Source organism: Panulirus ornatus, chromosome 67 (genome assembly GCF_036320965.1).
Source record: "Panulirus ornatus isolate Po-2019 chromosome 67, ASM3632096v1, whole genome shotgun sequence".
Classification (NCBI taxonomy): domain Eukaryota; kingdom Metazoa; phylum Arthropoda; class Malacostraca; order Decapoda; family Palinuridae; genus Panulirus; species Panulirus ornatus.
In genome coordinates this window covers 10,608,687-10,632,096 of record NC_092290.1, presented here as the reverse complement: position 1 = coordinate 10,632,096, position 23,410 = coordinate 10,608,687, and the positions used below count along the sequence as shown (strand labels likewise).

At 39.0% G+C, this 23,410-nt stretch overlaps 1 protein-coding gene across 2 annotated transcripts in view; it reads right to left on the bottom strand.

Annotated features, from left to right (window-relative positions):
• Positions 1 to 1,435: 1,435 nt before the first annotated feature.
• LOC139747147 (protein sel-1 homolog 1-like) overlaps positions 1,436 to 23,410 on the bottom strand; it is a 45,619-nt gene continuing 23,644 nt past the window's right edge. For both annotated transcript variants that reach the window (XM_071659093.1, XM_071659096.1), the window contains exons 8-13: positions 19,128 to 19,356; positions 14,771 to 14,919; positions 12,471 to 12,710; positions 10,154 to 10,327; positions 7,513 to 7,635; positions 1,436 to 3,579 (exon numbers count right to left, since the gene is read on the bottom strand). In XM_071659093.1, the coding sequence (XP_071515194.1) occupies positions 3,439 to 3,579; positions 7,513 to 7,635; positions 10,154 to 10,327; positions 12,471 to 12,710; positions 14,771 to 14,919; positions 19,128 to 19,356 (1,056 nt within the window). In that variant the 3' untranslated portion in view covers positions 1,436 to 3,438. The remainder of the gene's footprint in view (positions 3,580 to 7,512; positions 7,636 to 10,153; positions 10,328 to 12,470; positions 12,711 to 14,770; positions 14,920 to 19,127; positions 19,357 to 23,410) is intronic.

Below are 23,410 nucleotides of genomic sequence, written 5' to 3'. Positions count from 1 at the left end.
ACAAATCCAACTGTTTTTCTAAATATTTCTCACATATTCTTTAAAGTAAACACCTAATCCACACAGCCTCCGCCACTTCTGAAGCCACCCACACTACTCCTCCCCAGTACGAGGCTCAGTAAATGCCTTCACCCTCTCAATCATTACCCTCCCGTACAATTTCCTATGACAGCCCTTCTTTGTCTGTTCCTGGTGTACTTCACTAATGCTTGTGGTTGGTTTTGCTGCAGATGAAAAGTCACCTTCAGCAAGGTTGAATCATTGTTTTTGACAATAGGGAGTTCAGAATCCTCAAAGACCTTCTCATGCCAAAGAAGTCCATCATTTCCCTAGTACTGTAAATAGCACAGCCTTGGAGCTGCAGGAGCCCCTGGAAAAGGGATCCTGGAGTATCACCAGGACCTTTTCAAGAAAGGGGGTCCTGGGGCATTTAACTAAATATACACACACACACACACACACACACTAATGTCTCAAATCTGTCAATTTGGAGGCCAAACAGCTGCCAGATTTTGTTGTTTTTCTGTTATTCCATGAAGATCTGATGGCAAACTGAATAAATAATAATAGGAGAGCCTGTATCACTGGAGGTACAGTCTCATGCAAGACCTTGCTCCAAAGGAGTCTACATTTCCCTACTCCTAGAGGCAGTGCAGCCTTTAAAAAGGTCCCGAGTAACACTAGGTCTCTTTTATAGAAACTGGAGCAAGGTTAATTATCAACAAAAGAAAAATAACAGCAGTAGAGTTTTCTTTTCTCAGTGTATAAGTTTTTGTATGTCTAAAAGAATATATTACAACCATAATTTATTATTCTATTTATGAAATATTCTTGACTTTCTAATGTGAAAATAGATACGTAGTCTAATGTCACAGGAAGCGTTTGCTCACCTGAAGTGCTGAGGTGGCATCTGGCCTTTCTGATGTGAAGGAGAGTAAACATTAGTGTCATCTTGTTGCGATAAGACTGATATCTTGGGAAAGACAGAGCCAAGCCAGGTTTTATATTTCACCCACAATTAGCAATGCCCTTAATCCAGTCATTTACAGAGGGAACTTCAGCAACTTTTCGCTCTTGCTTCTTCATTAAAATACATTTTTGAAGAACCAACATCATATAATGGTCAAACAGGAAACTATGCTGATGCACCTTTTTCCAATTTCTGCAAAATTTGCAGTTTCTGCAGGACTGCAACTGAAATTTTCTTTTTATTTGTTCTTCTAAGTAGCACTATTACACTTGTCACTGAATCTTGGATGCTTGTTCGATGCCACTACAATTACAAAATACACAGAAATAATAAGTGCAACAAACACAACCATCACATCTAAAATAATAAACAATGGACTGGCAGTTGCTTGGGCAGCACTTTCGTAAACACCAACATTTCACTGAGAACTAAGGATACTTAACAGCGGGTCAAATAAATTACAAATTCACCAATGGAGTTTTATTTTCCCATTATATATCTATATAGGTTTTATGAAACACTGCAATGGTAGTTATTTACCATACTTAAATGTATACTGTAGATGTAGGGAGTCGAAGTGCTGAAAATTTTGCTAAGCACCAGTACTTATGTAAATGATGAATTTAGGGAGTTTCTGGATAATGGAATGCCAGATTTGAGACATCAGAGTATAAACTCACACAAAATTACATATACAAAGCTATAATACCAAGGTATGGTATGTTATAAAAACATTATATAATTTCTACTGAAAACACTAATTTTGTTGTGCCTTACGCTCACATCACTGGAAGAGTTTGAAAAAATGATGGAATAAACTGATATGTCATAACATCACTTATGTAACATGTTGTGGAGGACAGAACAGTGCCCTGCATACAATATACATCAAAGGCTTGTCCTAGTGTACGTGACTAGAAGTCAGATGTAGTATGTTCAAGAAAAGGAAAACTTAAAAACCACTCCTTCATCTATGCAGGAATGATTTTTTTGACACTCTAGAAGAAGGATAACATGCTACACAGTTGATGGTATGAGCGTCAGACTAACGTCAAAGCTTCAAAAGAAGACACTTGAAAGGAAATTGACAAACGTGTTATTCATCTACTATCACTCCTAATGGAAAGATAGTTCAAAGTCCCCAGAGAGAAAGGTAGTTCAAAGTCCATGATGCATGAGATAAGGTCTGTGTAAAAGATCAATTCAACTAAAGCTTGCTCTAAGAACTATTTTTGAGCAAAATGAATGTTTTTTCTTTTTTTCTAGTTCAGAATATTCATACTTTATTAAATTTCAATCATGCATAAACATAATAAACAGAAAGAGAGTGGTGCCTCTGGTGTGAGCTTACTTTCAAACTGGCCTCTTCTGACAAAACTTAGGTAAAGCCCTGATTCACATGTTCCACAACTTCATGAATAAAAAAAGGATGAAAAGACTAAAAGCATTCGAACAATAACACTAGCATTCTAAGAGGTCTTTTTAATGGACATAGTTTTACTAATATTAATGCAGAAATAACCAAATTCTTTTTTCAAAACCTATCACTTACATGATGATAACTTACCAAGTTATCAGTTTATCGAAAAACAAATGTGCATGGGTTTCACTAAAATGCAGGTATCTTATTCAAAAATTTTTTTCAAAAATTTTTCCAACTTTAATTTCCTTTGATAGTGCAGCACAGACACTCATCACAGCATTGCTTCACTTCAATGATGCATATATACAGATGTGGCACTCACTAAATGTCACTTGAGCTACTTGTGGAAGTGGTTTCAATCCTTAAAGAGGGAAGATGAGCTCTAAATCAGAAAAAGTATTTTAAGTAATTAGACAATAAACACAGGCACACAAATACCCAAACAAATACACACATACACACATGAACTGGCTCTTCACCTATGGGAATGTAGTTCATGTACTTTAAAACACACATTACCTAACATAAGGAAAAGCTGATCTTGTCATTTGGAAACAAAGAAACTTAACAAAGGAAAACAACACTGATGACCTGAAAATTGGAGCTTCAATGCAGCTAAGACAAAAATAATTACTTAAAATACATATTAGAATAAGGATCCTTTTTGACCAGTCTGGAATGAGCAGACTATTTCTTTGGACTGATCCTGTCTCATGATGGAATTCTGCTCAACCAAACATCATTCTCCTCTATTGTGAAGTAACATATATGGAGTATTTTGTTACCAAAAACAAAAGCAAATAAATCTTATCTTCACTTATGCTTCCACAAAACAGCAAATGTTGCAAGTATATAACTAAAAATATTTCAAATTTATGCCTGCAAAGTGTATCCTTATGCATAAATATAAAACTCTCCTATCTTCAAAAACTTTTAATAGCATATAAGAAAATGTCATATAAAGTAGCTATGCTATACAGTTCATGTCTTTATCTGCATCTAACATATGTCAAACAGCCATAGGACGTTTTGATAATTCTAACTTTCACACAGCCATGGGAGGTGGAGGTCGTCTGAAGAGGATGAGGGTGGCAATAATGACAGAGAGGACTGCCATGAGGTAGATGTCCCAATCTGGGCCAAGTATTTTCTCTATGCTGCTCTGATCTAAACGCAGCCACTGCAACTAAAAGAATTAAATACAGAAATAGTTAATAGGCACAACAAGTCACCTAAGTAAATATCATATTCTATCTATCTATAATTATCAATAAATGTGTTCCCATGTCTATGGGGTGGATTTAGTGCAAGCCTAAAAAAGCACCCTTATGTGAAAATCTTACATAAATGAGATTAATAACCACAGTGATTATTTGTAGGGATGACCAATTCCCCCTGATAGACTTGCTATCTTGCTACAAATATGGATATCCAATTCTAACATTCTGAATATAAACCAAGTCAATGTACACAACCTCTAAAAGCATCTTTACACTAATAACTTTATTCAATATAGTGATCGAGCATTCTGAAGTGTTCCACTGAAAGGACAAAAGTAAAGAGTTGAATGATTGACTCTGAAGTCTGAAGACCATGTTTATGATTATCATATTCAACAAAGGTATTACCCGAGGTTACACCACATTTGAAAAGTCACTTTTGGCAAGGCTATATCACTGGGAGTATAGTCTCATCATAGAACTTTTCACTCCAAGGGAGTCTACATTTCCCAGCTACTAAAAGAAGTGCAACCTTGAGCTGCAGGAGCCATTAAAAATAGATTCCAGAAGCTCTACCATCATCTATCAGCATCTGCATTTGCTAATTTCAATTTGCATCACCAACACCTAACATACCTGACGTCTATGTGACGCTGGCAGCATTCCATCCTTTTTCCTAATTCGGTGTCTCCAATTATTTTGTTTCTCTCTCTCAAATGTTCTCATTATCACTTTAATATTTTGTATCAATTCTGTCATTTTCATACTTTCTTTCATGTACTGTGAACTCAGTCATTTTTCCTCTATGTGCATGTACTATAATCCCATGAATATCTACTGCCTTCATCGTGTACTAACTAGCAGTCTGATGTTACTGGGCTCTACCTCCTAGAACTTAAACTGATGAAGCTTTATTTGGGAGGACAGACTCTTCAAAAACTTCTTTCTCTAAAACAATCCACATTTCCCTGCAACTGGTAGTAGTACAGCCTTGGGCTGCAGGAGCATCTAGCATTAGGTTCTTAGAAAGAGGTCCTGGGGTAATTGTGATATCGATAATAATTGGCAGTCATGTTTGCATTGTCCACAGTGTGCACATTTTGTTTCTGGTAACATGTCTCTCTCCACTATACACCACATTTGACATTTCCTACATATGTGACAAAGTATTGAAACTTATTTTGTATAATCAACGCACTTAGTCTGCCTTTCATTTTTGATACTTTTTACGGAATGTATGTTTTCTGTTGTACAGGCCTAACTGAATTTTTAATCTATATGACGTTTCTAAATCAATCTGCATTAATCATACTGCTTATCATCCTTATCATAAAGTTTGCTACCATATTCATAACAATTTACCATATCACACAATTTCCGCTTCAAACCCACTGTCATCCTGGTGTTCTGTACTTGCTTGTCCAAAATCTATGTTTTCAATATTTGCAGGTTAATAGCAAATCATTTATAAATCATTCAACTAGAATAAAGACAGGCAATTAATGTGATAAAGACCGATAAATAAGAAACAAGATTTGGAGTGGATTACATTTTTACAGGTATTTCTGTATATAGTGTTATTCAATAAATGTGAGTTGATTAACATGTTTGTTTCATTATATAGACGCACAAACAACAGATTTGTAATAAATGGAAATGCTGAAGTAAGAGTTATATTCATATCATTTAGATGTAAAGTGACTACCTCTGAGGATTTAGTACTTTTAATAAACACTATTGCTATGTCAGTGGTACGAAGCAAAAAGAAAAAAGTCATAAATTTTAAGTCCTGAGCTTCATACAACATATTAAGGCTTGTGTACCTTGTTAACCCTTTGCTTTTTCCACATTTATATGGATGTCTAAGCAGCTCCTCTAACGCTACACTACACTAGTCAATGGCTGACAATCTGAGTGGAGCTTAGTGGTTGCACAAGGACCCCTGTAATTCATTTCTCACCCATGAACCATCTAGGCCTATGAATGACACTGAAACTGAGCACTATTTTCTACATTTGGAAGAAGAGGATGATCATAGTATAGATACTTTAGACATCTTTACCCAAGATAAAGACGGCGATGAACCTACAGCGACTCAAGCAGTGATTCAAATAGACTCTTGCATCACTCACAGAGGTGAAAATGTTGAGATGGTATAAAATGGGTCAAATGGAACTAGTGCTGCCAGTAATTAATCCTGCTTGCTTTCCCTGCAGATCACAGCATTGATAACATTGCATAGGAGTGGGTACCTGCCACATTCACAATGGAACTTTATCTCAACACTGCAAAAATAGCAGTATTACAGCTGTTGCTGGAATCAGTGACATAAACAGTGATATACGGTGTTTTGTTAGTGCTGCATTTTTTGGATACCAGTGTTTCTTCAAATGATGTGTTACACAAAATAAGACGAGTGTTTTCCCACTTGAAAATAGTCCAGTGGAGTGTTTTATCTCAAGAAATGTAGTCACTGCCAAAGTCTCATCTTGTTCATGAAATTTTAACAGTTAGAAAGTACATTCCATACAAAAGGCATTGATTAGGCACCAAACATCTACAATTTGTAACTGCCAAACTGGTCCACTACTTAACTTCATTGTTTATACAGGTAATTCAAGAGAAGTGCCACAAAATGATCCATTTGGTTTTCCTAAAGCAGAGGTAACAAAAATGATGCAATGATGTTTTGATGAACAACACAGCTTCCTCATTGATAACTGGTATTCTAATCCAAACTATGCATTCAAAGGAAGTTGTATTTTGCAGCAAAGTGTTTCCAAACTGTATATTTTTCCATTTTGCCTTTTGGCAAAATGATAGGAACAACAGGGAGAAGTAGTGGGTTGGAACATTTAAGCAGGAACACTAAGTAGCAACTTTAGGTAGAAGCAACAGGTAGGAACATCAGACAGCAGTCAGCAGGAACATTAGGTAGGAGCCACTGCAAAAACTGCACCAGTTGCCCTCTGCCAGTGGCCAGTTAAGGGTGAGGCACAAAAGGATAAGAAGTGTTAGTGGAGTCCACTAATCATGGAGACTCTATTGCCATGGCCACCCACTTGAGGGAGTTCTTGGAGGGAAAAGACATCAGAGATACAGACAGATAGATTTATCATATTCATAATGTTTTATCAGTTTAGGTACTTCTTTATCTTTACTACTATGCTGACACATTTCCTTCTGTTTCATTTACAGTTTCAATGCTGTCTGAAATTTCCTCTTCAATGTTGTCTGCCATTTTTCTTTATTTCCCAATCTATTTCTATATCCTTTTCCCATTAAGTTTCAAGCTACTACTCAAGCTTATTTCCATAATTCTCTCTTTAGAGGTACTTCTCAAATATGAGAGAGAGAGAGAGAGAGAGAGAGAGAGAGAGAGAGAGAGAGAGAGAGAGAGAGAGAGAGAGAGAGAGAGAGACCCTACCAACCTACCGAAGAGTACCTAATACAAGATTTTGCCAAGAGGGCAGGGCTAACACAGAGCACTCACCACATGTCTTGCTTGATGGATAAGGCTACTTTTCACAGCAGCCATCTAGAAATGTTTAAAAGATATGGAAATGATCAAAGCACAAAGACATGAATTTGTAAAGTCCATCTGTTCAATTTACAAAAAATAAACCACTTCCTCAACTCAAGGAAATATAGCTATTTTGCAAATACTTAATAACTTCTATCTACCTACCTACCTATCTAAACATCTATACAGCAATTTGCATTAACTCTATTCCCATTTACATGGGGTGGAGGAAGTGCATAGAGGTATGCATTTTTTGTGGGGATTAACGTAGTAGAACTGGGGTCAGCAGCTCCACAGGCTTGCAAAAGAGCAGGGCTGTCAATTACCTGGGAACTTATATGCTATCCTGCTACCCTTTGTAACTTTTACAACTTACATCTTCTAAGTACTTGAATGAGAAAAGAAAGAACAACTTAGCAAGGGCCAATGCTACTGGAACCTGGGCATCAGCACTTGCTTCCGCAGCCATGTCATAGAAGCGTTTGGCTAGGTGAATATCCTGTGAAAAAAAAGGAAATTCAGAGGTTATGAGAATTAAAAGGGTGGAGCAAAAATATAGCATATGTGTAATACGGTTATTTTTTAAATATTTTCACTATCAAATTTTTCTAGAAAAGAGGAAGCCTTTACATCCTAAACTCTATGGTGCTATTTGTTACCCTACATGTCACATTCTGTTTCACAGCATAATGGACCATGGAGTAATCTGTTAAAGAATTACGAAAATGACTAATTTCTACACACCTGCCATACAAACATCACTCATAAACTCTCTTATACACTGTCCTTTCTTGTTACTACTCTTTTCTCCAACTTAATGACCATACTAAACTCATGCTCAGCCAACATCTACATCACCTAAGTATTCTAAATCTTACTTGATCAAATGCTCCTCTCAAAGTAATGTATCCTGCTCTGACTTTATTGTACCTACATAATTCCTTTCATGGCCCTATCTCACATTTACCTCATTAAGAAACTGATCATGCCCAAAGTGTACATCATCTGCTAAAGACTCATTCCATCATCTTCATTGTGTGAATTACCTGTATATCTTAACTTCTGAGTCTTCACTAACTTCTGTCTAACAAACCGTGTTTTATACAGAGACTTTGTCTTTAAAACCATCTTAATGATATTTACATGTACATTCAATTACTCCTAAAAGATGTTCGTAAGTTTTTTATCTACCAATTGAAGTGATTCCTAATCATCACAGTGTCATCACACTTTATAATATTTTCAAATTCCATTCCCTTACAGTACTCTAATCACATAAACTGATGCCTTTTCTGGATACCAAAAGCAATATAATGCATTATGAGTTAATTTACATCTCAATATAGGGTATCTGCAATGCATCAGCCTATAATTGATACCTACCACATGTACATCACATACACTGATCATGTTTACATAATTTCCATTTTTTCTAGGATAAAACAAGTAAATTTCTTCATAAAAAAATTCAGTTACTTTTTTCCAGAGACATATGAAAAAAAAGGATAGCTCTAGAGCTCTAGATCAATAAGAGCGAAATGAAAATGAGCCAACTGCGGTGAGCTTTGTGGCAACAGAATAAAAAGATAAGGACAACTGAAAAGTTCAGAATAAAAAGATAAGGGACAACTGAAAAGTTCAAAATACATGTCAGTTGAGAAGGATAAGAACCAAAATACTACATAAATTTAGGGGACTGGAAGGTTCTATGGATGTAGTTTAAATGTGATGGTGAAAAGTGAGGCACACAGAAGGTGGGATGTGGAGGTATAGAAAAAAGATAGTGAGTGGTAGAGCAAGAGGACTGATTCTGTATCTCTGACACACATTCCCTCGAAGAACTCCCTCAATGGGATAGCCACTGCAAAGTCTCCATATCTGGCGAAATACAGTACAGCTTCTTAGCTTTTACTAAAGTGCCTCATCCTTGACAGGCTACTGGCAGAGGGCAATTCTAGTGGAGTGTCTCTAGATGGGATCCTACTTAATGTTCCCACCAATTACCTCTACCTAATGTGTCCACCTAATGTTCCTGCCTAATGTCCTAACATAATACTTCTACTTAATTCCTCCACTAGTGTTCCTACTTCCTACCGAATGTTTCTACATACTGCTCCTAGGTAGTGCTCCTACCTACTACTCCTATCTACTGCTCCTACCATCTTCACAAAAGGCAAGGTAGCACATAGCACTCACTATAGGAAAATCGAGTTACAAAGATTGAGTTGTAAGTAAAATTTTGTCAAGTGTTTTGTGTGACAGAGAGATTGTATGTTTGTAGTCAGAATACCAGCACTCCACATGTGGGTGAGGCAGAAAGAGAAGACAGCTACCTGGATCAGAGGAGTGCAAGTTGACAACCACTGAAGTTCTCGCTCATTACGCAACAGTCACTAACTCCCAATATCTTGGTGGGTAGTACTGGTAATATACCTCCCTGGTTGTTGGCTGCCTACCAACTGATGTAGAAAGAAGTGGGAGGTGTATGGATGGTATCTCCAGAAAAGGAGTGAATGCCAATGAGAAGAGTAAAAGAGGAAGGGACTTGAGGTCAGAAAAAGGTACAGAAGCTGAGAAATGGGGAGATACAGCACTGATGAACTCTAGGGAGAATAACAAAATGTTGTAGAAGGAGGTGAAGAGTGTGAGATGAACCGAAGAAGAGACGGTGGGAACAGAAGGGAGAAGAGAAAAACTGGTAACAGGCAAAGAGGATAAGAGGATGGATTGAATATATACCATAAGGAATATAAATGGATATAAAGAGTAACAGAACTCATGGAATCGGTAACTCATATAATCTGTAATATAAATAAAGCATTAGATTTTACATGGAATCTTTTATAAAATGCCACATTCTTAACCAAGGATCTCTTTTTTGAGCATGTAAAGTAAAACAACATTAAATGTGGCAACCTTCAAAGACTGATCACTATGAGAATGAGATCAACAATATAACAAGATGAATCACTAAGGAAACATGATCAACAATATAACTACAAACATAAATACATTACCTGTTTGAGCCCTAAGCCTTGCTCATGCATATATCCCAAGTTGAACATGGCTTGTGCATTATGCTGCTGCTCTGACGCTAACCTGTAGTGCGCAGCTGCTGTCTCATAATCCACAGAGGTTCCATAGCCATAGTAGTGATAGTCTCCCAACTTCACCCGTGCTACAGCATAACCCTTGGTTAAAAGCAAGCAACAATTTAACAAAGCTATGGTCAAACATCCACCTCACAGAGTTAACAAAACCCTTGCTTATTTCTTTATCATATTCAAAAAAGGTGTGACTGAAAGGCTGAGTCTACTAGAATGAAAGCTAGAAAAATATATCCAAGACTGCTTACTTCAACGTTGTTATGGGAGAAAATGATGTGGTATTGATAATGAATGCAAAATTTTACAAGTCACAAGGATAAGGGGAATAGTCAAGGACAAGAACGACAATTCAGAAATTCAGTATAAACTGAAAGCATTGACTTGATGATAATCTGTACTTCTCAGGTGTTTGTATACCTATCCTGGATATAGGGAGGAAAGAGCACTTTGCAAGTATTCCCCAATGATGCCGAAGGAAAGTAAAGGGGGCTGGAGCAGGGGACTGGAAACCCACCCTGTGTTGTATTTCAGTTTCTAAAAGTTGAAAAAGGAGCTGAGCCTGGCTTCCAAGTGCACATGAGACCTTGACCCTCTCTCTTATCCTATTACTCACTTAAGCCCCTATGGTTCTATCTTTGATTCACTTAAGCCCCAATGGTTCTATATGATGATGAGTCCACTTTCAGGTTCTAAGAAACTCCACTTCCTCCAAATCCTCTCTATTCAAACTTAATCTCAAACCATCCTGTCTCATCTCTCTGACGTACCTTATTACGTTACATTCATTTACATCAATTTTTACCCTTCTCCATTCTCACACTTCCCTAGAATCAGTCATCACCTTCTGGAGTCTGGCACCAAAGCCATGTCATCTGCAGAGAGCAGCAGATTCACCTCCCAAGTCCCACAATCCTAGTATGTAACATACCTGGCACCTTACTCTATGACCCTCGCTTTCAACTCCCTGTTGATAATCAGATCAGAAAACAATGGTAACATTGCAAATTTCCCCAGCACTAACCCAAATTCAACAAAAACCTGTCACCCTCCTCCTATTGAACATATGCCTTACTGTCCCAATAAAAAAGTCTAACTGCATTTAATGCCTTTCCATTTTGCTCACACATTTGCAAAGTCTGTATGGCCTATCTGTCAACACTATCATGTGCTTTTTTCAGATCCATATATGCCATATATGATTCACTCTCCTTCTCTCATTTTTCTCACAAATTCTTAAAGGAATGACATGGTCCATACATCCTCTACCTCTCCTAAAGCCATACTGTTACTTTCCAATCAAATCTTCTGCATGCCACCATCCTCTCTATCACCAGTCTCCTATATGCCTTACCATGTGTATTCAACAAACACAAATATTTTTCCAATTCGAGCATTCACTTTTGTACACCTTGCCTTTATATAAGGTCACTATACAGACATTCTGCCATTCAACAAGAAATAAAGAAAACTTCCATCTAATAAAAGGAAATAAACTTTTTCTTTTGGTAATGAAGACTTAAACAACTACCTCTGAGAGAAAAAAAACTCGAAGATTGGTGAATTCATGTCCAGGGAATGTTAAGGAATGTGTGGAAAAAAGGTCTGGGTCTGTAAGTACACAGATGGATAAATCTGAAGCTATAGCAGTCCTCATAATGTCTTATGGATATGGACCTTGGATTTTGAACACAAAGGGAATGAAAAATGCAGATGTGCTGAGGATGATATGTGGTATGAGAAGGACAGATCATGATAAAATAGTCTGTTCTCAGTTTCATCTTATGATCGTTCACATCTGGCAAAACATAATGAAGGGCTTGCCTTGACTACATCTTGGCAATTTGTAAGCCTGACTACAATAAAGCTTTGCTTGTATTGTTGGTTTTGATCAAAGTTCGATTAGTCCTCTGAAACAAGCCATAAAGTTGTTCTAAATTTAGTCATACTAAAAATCAAACCTATTTAGATATTCAAATATTTTGAGGTAAATACATGGATGAAAAAAATCTCAAATTCTTTTCCTTTTAACTCTGGAAATTCAGTGATTTGCATGTGGTAGCACTGCTCAGAGACATTAACCATCTGTATTATGCAAAGGAGGGCATGCCTCTATGCTTGACTTTCATAAGATGTTTTCAACACATCCCAGGAACAGACTTTTGTCTTTCACTGCACAATGGAAGGCATTTTACATTTCAAAAAACACACACACACAGATAATCCTTACCTGCGAGGCAGCACGTCCCCAATACATAAGTGCTCTAGCAAAACCTTCACCCTGCTTAAAGAGTTCTGTTTCGTGTCGGTCGAGAATAAAAGCAGCATTACTCTGGGCCACCTCATAGCCCAATTCTGCCAGCAGCATATAAGTAACTAAAGCCTGTGTGTGGCGTGAGTCCCAGTGAGCAGCATGGGCATCCATCAGCATCTCTCCCCAACGTCCACGTTCTGCTACATTCTTGAACAACTGTAAAATCAAGCAAAAAAAGAAAAAACATTAATTTTAGAGACAATGTAATTTTCCACCATTAATTTCATTCCTAATATTCATGGAATATATCTGATACATATCATCTCTGAAAACACTAATACACATCCTCAACCCAAGCCAGAAGCATTAACGTAAAAAATGGACTTCCACACACACAAAAGTGCTTCCTATATTTTCACTCTATATATCATGCAAAGGGGATAAAGGTTAGTGTTCAAATTACAGAGGCATAAGTTTGTTGAGTATTCCTGGGAAATCATATGGGAGGGTATTAATTGAAAACAAATGGATTTGTATGTGGCATTTATGGATCTGGAGAACGTATATGATAGGGCTGACAGAGATGCTTTGTGGAGGGACTTAAGAGAATATGGTGTGGGAGGTAAGCTGCTAGAAGTAGTGAAAAGTTTTTCCCAAGGATGTAAAGCATGTAGACGAGTTGGGAGAGAGGAGACTGATTGGTTCCCAGTGAAGGTCGGTCTGTGGCAAGGGCTTGTGGTGTCCCCATGGTTGTTTAATCTGTTTATGGATGGGGTGGTTAGGGAGGTAAATGCAAGAGTTTTGGAGAGAGGGGCGTGTATGCAGTCTGCTGGGGATGAGAGGGCCTAGGAAGTGAGTCAGTTGTTGTTCACCGATGATACAGCTCTGGTGGTTGATTCGAGTGAGAAACTGCAGAAGTTGGTGACTGAGTTCGGAAAAGCGTGTGAAAGGAGAAAGTGGAGAATAAATTTGAATAAGAGCAAGGTTATTAGGTTCAGTAGGGTAGAGAGAGAAGTTAACTTGGATGTAATTTTGAATGAAGAAAAACTGGAAGATGAGAAGTGTTTGAGATATCTGGGAGTGGACTTAGAAGCAAATGGAACCATGGAAATGGAAGTGAGTCATAGGGTGGGGGAGGAGGCAAAGGTCCAAGGAGCAATGAAGAAAGTGGGGAAAGAGAGAACATTATCTCAGAGAACAAATATGAGTATGTTTAAAGGAATAGTAGTTCCAACAATATCATATGGATGCAAGGCATGGGCTATGGATAGGGTTGTATGGATGAGGGTGGATGTGTTGGAAATGTTTGAGAACAATATGTGGTGTGAGGTGGTTTGATCGAGAAAGTAATGAAAGAGTAAGAGAGATATGCAGAAATAAAAATAGTGTGGTTGAGAGAGCAGAAGAGGGTGTGTTGAAATGTTGTGGACATATGAAGAGAATGGGAGAAGAAAGACTGACAAAGAAGATATATGTGTCAGAAGCAGAGGGAACAAGGAGAAGCGGGAGGCCAAAGTGGAGGAGGAAGGGTGGAGTGAAAAAAATTTGAGCAATCAGGGCCTGAACATACAGGAGGGTGAGAGGCATGCAAGGAACAGAGTGATGTGGAACAATGCGGTATACCGGGGTCGACATGCCGTCGATGGACTGAACCAGGGAATGTGAAACGTTTGGGGTAAATCACGGAAAGGTCAGTGGAGCCTCGATGTGGATAGGGATTTGTGGTTTTGGCACATTACACATGACAGCTAGAAGCTGAGCATGAATGAATGTGGCTTATTTTGTCTGTTTTCCTGGCAGCTACCCAAATGAAGCAGGAGGTAGCAATGCTGTTTCCTGTGGGGCAGGGTGGAGCCAGGAATGGATGAAGGCAAGCAAGTATGAATATGTTCATTTGCATATATGTATATATCTATGTGTATGTACATGTACATATATGTGTATATGATGATATGTATATGGAGGTATGTGTGCGTATATGGGCGTTTATGTATAAATATGTGTACATGAGTAGATGGGCCATTCTTCATCTGTTTCCTATTGCTAGCTCGCTGATGAGGAAATGGTAATCAAGTATAATAAACATATATAATAATACAATATACCAGGATGATTCATAATTACAAGATGTGCTCCCACTGCACACAATCCTCAATCAGTCCTCAATCACTCCACTTATATTTTCACCCAAAATATCCTAAAAAGTAGTTTGCTGCTGTGACATATTCCCATGCAAAAGTAATAGTGTTATAGTTACTCTTCACCCTAACACATACCTCAACGCTTGTGTGGCAGGATCGTACCATGCCAGTGCCTGAAGCTTGCATCTGTGCAAGGTTGTAAAAGGCTAAAACATGACCCGACTGTGATGCCAAGTTGAAGTATTTGATGGCCGTCTTGTAATCTCTTCGAACACCTAATCCACCTGTGGAAGAATAGGACACTGTGGAGCTGATGGATATCAGTAGCAAAATGTTGCATAAGAGATATCATAAACCATATTCAGAAAAAATATCTATAAAAAATATCACTGGTCAACAAAACTGAACTTTTTTCTCATTAGGGATGCAGTGTAACTTTTCTAGACCAATTTCTGATGAAGATTATGAGTTTTCAGTCTGTTTCAGTACAACATATCTCATTTTCTCTCTATAGATACATACTTTTTCGGTTCAACTGCAGCTACATGATGCATGGGCAAAAGTAAAATGATCAGATTTGTACCAGCTCAAACTTTTTTATTGCAGAAATTCAGTATTCCTAAGTAGAAGGTATAAAAAAAAAGATACTACCCAGAAGAACAAGCTAAAAATGTTGAGCTTTTAACCTTCCATATTACTCATCACAAGCTAAAAGTGCCAAGCTTAGTTCTCCCTTTGGTGCTCTGCCTCAGGTTCAACCCTGTAGAACATCTAGCAGTAATATGCAATCATTCCTTCATTCCAGAAACCCTGGTATTGATGCTCCATTGCGCTGATGTCCGGATGGAAGTGCGCTCCATGTTTGTCAAACACTGCTGCAAGGTTTTCCACAAAACATATAGGTGTGAATGGAGGAAATGCACCTTGAGTGACATCCTACATCCCAGAGCAGCATTGGACTTCAAAAGTCTTTTCATGCCACCTTCAAAATCTGGAGATCTTGTTTCCCAAGAAATTTTTACATAGCCAACCGAAAGAGTTCCAGGCCTCTAGCTCCAACTCATCAAGATGTGTGCTGAAATTGTGGTCTTTCAAGAATTCCTTATCTACAGACCGATGAAGATGCCTTCTTTCACCTTGGCCTCAGTGATCTTCGGAAATTTTTCCACCACATATTCTAATCTTTTCGAGCTTCTCTTGGCTAATGTTTTCACAAATTGCATTATGAAACCAAGCTTTATGTGGAGTGTGGGAAGAACATTTTGTGAATCAACCAGAGGCTTATCCCGGATACTCAAATTCCTGGCTCATATGATCTTCCTTAAGGCCAGTCTAACTCCATATAATGCCTGGAAGTTGCTTGACTATCCTAGAAGCATTGAAAACAACAGTATTTCGTGAATCCTGACTGCATTCCCATCAGCATGCCAATCACCTTCAAGTCCCCACATGTTTTCCAGCAGTAATTTTTGTATCATATGGCATCTAGGAGTGCCTGCATGTTCTCATAACACTTTCATGTACAATGAATGCCTTGCAGGAATAAAGGGTTTCTTGTTCCCATTGTGGAGCAGTGCCACTCTCAGACTTTTCTTAGATGAGTCAATGAACAAGCACCACTGACAGGGATCATGTTCTTGGGATAAGCAGTGGAATAATGTATCAATGTTGCTGCAAAAACAGAGCGGCCCATCCATGGAAAAATGAGAAGAGTCTGATTTCTTTTCCTGAAATGAATTATGCAAATGTCCTTCTTGAGCAGACATTTTTCTTTTAAATAAGATGGTAAAAGTTCAGCTTTATCTTTCAGCAGTGCCAAATCTCAGACCAAATCATTTAAAGCTCCTTAGGAAAATTTCTTTCCTTCGTTGTCAAGTACAAACTCAGCATCCGTTCCCATTTCTTCCAATACAGCAGCAGCTTCCACACCACATTCTTCTTGATCATTGCAACTTCCAATGCCATGGAAATGGAATGGGAAAGTTGTCATTGTAAAAGAAATACTTTTGGTTGTTAATGTGCTAAGAGGGGCAGCTGGAGGGATGTCTGATCACTATCTTATGGAGATGAAGGTTTTCAAAAAAGAAGAGAGAATGTTTGGGATAAGTGAGTGGTGAGAGTAACTAAGCCTGGAAGGGGGTCTTAAGTGAGGAAGTACCAAGAGAGATTGAGTGTAGAATGGCTAAAGGTGAGAGCAAATGACATGACGGGAGTGGGTGAGGAATGGGATGTATTTAGGGAAGCAGTGATGGCTTGTGCAAAAGATGCATGTGGCATGAGAAAGGTGGGAGGTGGGCAGATTAGAAAGGGAAGTGAATAGTGGGATGAAGAAGAAAAGTTGTTAGTGAAAGAGAAAAGAGATGCATTTGGATGATACTTGCAAAGAAGGAGTGTAAATGACTGGGAGATGTACAAATGAAAGTGGTAGGAGAGTTTGGGTGAGAGACTATCGTTAAACTTTTGGGAGAATATAAAGATGTTTTGGAAGGAGTTAAATAACATGCATAAGACAAGAACATCAGTGAAGTGGGCAAGGGGGGAAGTAACAACAGGCAGTGATGAGGAGATGAAGTGAGTATTTTGAAGGTTTGTTGAATGTGTTTGATGATAGAGTGCCAGATGTAGGGTGCTTTGGTTAGGGTGGTGTGCAAAGTGAGGGGGTCAGGGAGAATGGTGGTGGGTTTGGATGGTATTGCAGCAGAATTTATTAAGAAAGGGGGTGACTGTTCTTCAATGGTTGGTAAGGATATTCAATGTATGTATGGTTCATGGTGAAGTGCCTGAGGATTGGCAGAATTGCACAGTACCATAGTATAAAGGCAAAGGGGATAAAGGTGAGTGTTCAAACTACAGAGGCTTAAGTTTGTTGAATGTTCCTGGGGAATTATATGGAAGGGTATTGATTGACAAGGTGAAGGCATGTACAGAGCATCAGATTAGGGATGAGCAGTGTTTCAGAAGTGGTAGAGGATGGGTGGATCAGGTGTCTGCTTTGAAGAATGTGTGTGAGAAATACTTAGAAAAACATATGGATTTGTACATGCCATTTATGGATGTGGAGAAGGCATGTGATTGGGTTGATATAGATGCTTTGTGGAAGGTCTTAAGGTATTTGGTGGGGGAGTTAAGCTACTAGAAGCAGTAAAAAGTTTTCTCAAGGATGTAAGGCCCGTGTATGAGTAGGAAGAGAGGAGAGTGATTGGTTCTCAGTGAGTGTCAGTCTGCGGCAGAAATATGTGATGTCCCCATGGTTGTTTAATTTGTCTATGGCTGGGGGTGGTTTGGGAGGTAAATGCAAGAGTTTTGGAGAGAGGGGCAAGTATGCAACCTGTTGGGGATGAGAGGACCTGGGAAGTGAGTCAGTTGTTGTTCACTGATTAAAGTGAGAAACTGCAGAAGTTGGTGACTGAGTTTGGAAAAGCATGTGTAAGGAGAAAGTTGAGAGTAATTGTGAATAAGAGCAAGTCTATCAGGCTCAGTAGGGTTGAGGGACAAGCTAATTGGGAAGTACGTTTAAATGGAGAAAAATTGGAGGAAGTGAGTGTTTTAGATATCTGGGAATGGACTTAGCAGTGAATGGAACCACGGAAGCAGAAGTGAGTCACAGGGTGGGAGAGGAGGCGAGGGTTCTGGGAGCAATGAAGAATGTGTGGTGGGAGAGAACATTCACTCTAAGAGCAAAAATGGGTATGTTTGAAGGAATAGTAGTTCCAACAATGTTATATGGTTGCAATGCATGGGATATAGATAGGGATGTACAAAGGAGGGTGGATGTTTTGGAAATGAAATGTTTGAGGATAATATGTCACTACCCTGCCCCACAGGAAACAGCATCACCATCCCCCGCTTCAGCGAGGTAGTGCCAGGAAAACAGACAAAAAAGGCCACATCCTTCACACTCAGTTTCTAGCTGTCATGCGTAATGCACCAAAACCACAGCTCCTTATCCACGTCCAGACCCCACAGGCAGATGAATTCTAAATTCTTAACCCCGTTAACTCAGTAAAAAATATCTAAATATCATTTCATGATTCTACAACTTTACTAACAAAAAACAACATGATTTTTTTCAAGCCTTTTAAAGTTATCATTAAAACATTTCATGCATTTTTTATGAACTATCAGGCCTTTTCAAGTTATCGCTAAAACATTTCATATATTTTTCATGAACTATCAGTTTTAGGGGTTGATGTGCTGACAATGGACTGAACCAGGACATGGGGAGTGTTTGGGACAAACCATGGAAGGGTCTGTAGGGCTTGGTTGTGGACAGGGAGCTGTGGTTTTGGTGCATTACATATAAAATATAGAGAATGGACATGAGTTGATGTGGCCGTTCTTCGTCTGTTCCTGATGTTTACATGGAAAAAGGCAATCAAGTATGAAAAGCACACTGATTACTTTTCTGTGAAATAAAATGTACACTTGTGGTTTTCCAATAGTCTTAGGAAGCCAGAGTGACCTTGCCACAGTCTTTTCATAATCAACTTACTGAAGTACATATTGCCAAGCTGGAGTTGTCCATCCACCCATCCTTGCTCAGCAGCCAATGTGAAGTACTTAAGAGCCAGCTTGTAATCCTGAGGTACTCCACGACCATGGAGGTACATTAAGCCTAGGCCACTTTGCCCAACTGCATTGTTCTGATCTGCAGCACGTTTGAAGTATTTAAGAGCAGTCTCATTGCTCTGTTTCACCACAGAACTGCCTTCCAAGTACATCTGTGCTTGAAGAAAAAAAATATCGTGAATTTCTGTTTTACTGAAGCAGCCATTTCTAATATGAAAAGGAAATAAGTAATGAGATGGAATTTAGCTCAACAGTTCACCATATGAAATCTTTTAATATGTAAAAAAATGGAATTCTCTTTCATGGGATGAATCTAAAGGTTGCAAATAATTCAATGCATGTGAAAAGCTAATCCTACAACATGTTCATGGCAGAGGATAGATATCAAATACCTTTTCATTTTAATTAATGTTTCAACAGCACTTCTATTTCTAAAGAAAGTTCTGTATGCATGCTAGGTGTATTTCTTTTTCAGTAAGTGTTGTGTGCATGCTGTGTGCATTTCAACCCTTAAATGAGGGGTGGCAGAAAAGGATGATCACAATATGGACAACAAGCAGTCTTCAGATTTTCTGTTCTCCATTATAAACAAAGAAATACATGTAAAAATAAAGAATACGTAAAAGTAATAGAACTAACATTCTTCATATGGCCATGGTACAATGCTGAGGTTAAAGTGTTGATCCCCTTGGGAGTGATGAGGGTGGAGGGTTTTGAAAGGTGTGCATCATTCAAATTTTGTTTCCCATTATAACAGACAAGAAATACGGTAAAAGTATAGGTTATGTACAACAAAGTGAGCTGATATATTCTACATAGCCACAGGAGGTAGTACCTGGTAAGCAGCCAAAGACTAAGGAGGTATATTGCTGGTACTACCCGCCTGGGTATCAAGAGGGCTTGTGACTGCTGCATAAAGTGCCAACACTTTGGTGGTTGTCAAGCTGCACTACTCTAATCCAAGTAGCAGTCTCTTCTTTCTGCCTCACCTACACATGGAATGCTGGCATTCTGTTCACAAACATACATTCTCTACTTGTCAAACATAACATATGACAACACTTAACTCTAATATCCCTGGGGATAAGGGAGAAAGAATACTTCCCACGTATTCCCCACGTGTCGTAGAAGGTGACTAAAGGGAGCGGGAGTGGGTGGCTGGAAACCCTCCCCTTCTTGTATTTCAATTTCTAAAAGAGGAAACAGAAGGAGTCAAGCGGGGAGTGCTCATCCTCCTCGAAAGCTCAGATTGGGGTGTCTGAACATGCGTAGATGTAACCAAGATGAGAAGAAAAGAGAGATAGGTAGTATGTTTGAGGAAAGAAACCCGAATGTTCTGGCTCTGAGTGAAATGAAGCTCAAGTGTAAAGGGGAAGAAAGGCTTGGAAAAGTCTTGGGAGTAAAGTCAGGGGTTGGGGAGAGGACAAGAGATAAGGAAGGAGTAGCACTACTCCTGAAGCAGGAATTCTGGGATTGTGTGACAGAGGGTAAGGAAGTAAATTCTAGGTTGATGTGGGTAAAACTGAAAGTGAATGGAAAGAGATGGGTTATTACTGGTGCTTATGCACCTGATCACGAGAAGAAAGATCATGAGAGGCAAGTGTTTTGGGAACACCTGAGTAAGTGTGTCAGCAGCCTTGGTGCACAAGACTGGGTAGTTGTGACAGGCGATTTAATTGCGAAAGTGAGGAATGTGGCAGTTGAGGGTATAAATGGTGTACAAGGGGTATTCAGTGTTGTGAATGGAAATGGTGAGGAGCTTGTGGATTTGTGTGTTGAAAAAGACTGGTGATTGGGAATATCTGGTTTAAAATGAGAGAAATACATAAGTATGCATATGTGAATAGGAGAGATAGTCATGATAGGCATGTAAAAGAGACTTCTGGATGTTAATGTGCTGAGAAGGGCAGCTGGTGGGATGTCTGATCACTACCTTGTGGGGGCGAAGGTGAAGATTTATTGAGGTTTCCAAAAACAAAGAGAGAATGCTAGGGGGAAGAGAGGGGTGAGAGTACATGAGCTTGGAAAGAAGACTTGTGTGAGGAAGTATCAGGAGAGATTGAGTGTAGAATGGCAAAACGTGAGAGCAAATGATGTGAGGGGAGTGGGTGAGGAATGGGATGCATTAAAGGAAGCAGTGATGGCATGAGCAAAAGAAGTACATGGCATGAGAAAGGTTGGAGGTGGGCAGATTGGAAAGGGTAGTGAGTGGTGGTATGAAGAGGTACAGTTGCTAGTGAAAGAGAGAAGAGAGTCATTTGGATGATACTTACAAGGGAGGAGGGCAAATGGTTGGGAGATGTATAAAAGAAAGCGGCAGCAGGTCAAGAGCAAGATGCAAGGTTGAATAGGAAGGCAAATGAGAGTTGGGGTGAGAAAGTATCATTAAACTTTAGGGAGAATAAAAAGATGTTTTGGAAGGAGGTAAGTAACATGTGTGAGACAAGAGAACAAAGGGGAACATTGGTGATGGGGGGGGGAAGTGGGAAAGTAATACAGGTAGTGATGAAGTGAGAAGGAGATGGCGTGAGTATTTTGAAGGTTTGTTGAATGTGTTTGATGACAGAGCGGCAGATGTAGGGTGTTTTGGTCAGAGTGGTGTGTGAAAAGAGAGGGGTTAGGGAGAATAGTTTGGTTAAGAAAGAAGAGGTGGTGAAAGCCTTGTGGAAGGTGAAATCCGGCAAGGCGGCGGGTTTGGATAGTACTGCACTTGAATTTACCAAGAAAGGGGGTGACTGTGTTGTTGATTGGTTGGTAAGGTTATTCAATGCATGTATGGATCATGGCATAGAGCCTGAGGATTGGCAGAGTGCCATCGTACAAAGGCAAAGGAGACAAAGCTGAGTGTTCAAACTGCAGAGGTACACTTTTGTTGAGTATTCCTGGATAATCACATGGGAGGGTATTGATTGAGAAGGTGAAGGCATGTATAGAGCATCAAATTGGGGAGAAGCAGAGTGGTTTCACAAGTGGTAAGGGATGTGTGGATTAGGTGTTCACTTTGAATATTTAGAAGAACATATGGATTTGTATGTAGCATTTAAGGATCAGGAGGAGGTATATGAAAGGATGGACAGAGATGCTTTCTGGAAGGTCTTAAGAGTTTATGGTATGGGAAGTAAGCTGCAAGAAGCAGTGAGGAGTTTTTAACAAGGGTCTAAGGCATGTGTATGTGTAGGAAGGTCAGTCTGTGGCAGGAGTGTGCGATGTGCCTCAGATTTAACAAGCCACTGGCAGAAGGCAACTCTAGTGAAGTGTTTTCAGAGGCTTCTACATACAGTTCCAACCAATACCTCTACCTAATGTGTCTCCTGATGTCCTCCCTAACTGATGTTACCTGTAAGCTGCTTCTTGTCCATAAAATGAAGATGCCTAAGAAGTTGCATGAAGCAATCTCAGGGCATAATTTCCAAATGAACTTCAGTTCAAACATCTCATTAGTGGTACAATGTTCATATGTTTCATTTTTCTTATCAGAGACCATCAACATCGCCACAGACAAAAAACTTATATATTTCATCTCGTGTGGGGTGAGTGAACTTGGACAGCCTGCTGATTGGAAATGGTATCTGTGTTTCCTTCACAAAATCATACTACTAACTTGTTTCACTTATTACCATATCCAACAAATCACTATCAAAATACTCTAACAATTAGTACATCTCAAAATTATCAGGGACAAAAAAAAAAAAAAAAAAAAAATGTTATACCCAAATCACTTCTATCAAAAGCAAATTGAGCTGAAGTCAACAACATCTGTCCATGCCCACAAGAAAAATGATGTGAAATGATTTCCATCATATTTCATTGGTACTGGATGTTTAAATCGACCTTTCTCCTTTTCTCTTACACACTTGATCATTCATGCTGTATAAGTAACTATAAACTTGGGCAGGGCTTTGTAGGTGCATAAGGCCTGATGCACACTATTACTCTGCTCCCACTAAGCTCACAGGATGCTCCTGCTCTGCTCACGGTCACTGGTTATGCACATTTACTGCTTTGCTCAAGCAACGGTCATCCCAGTCTACTTCTGTTGTAGACTGTCCAGCACATCTGGCAGTGGGAAAAGATGGATTCTTCCTTGTCTGAGTTGGCTATAAACACCATACCCAGGACGAAGCGGAAGAAGAAACAAAAACAAACAAAACAGAAAAGGGGGAACTTCAGTGCCTCCATCCAATATTGGAAAAGAAAATTGTGGGG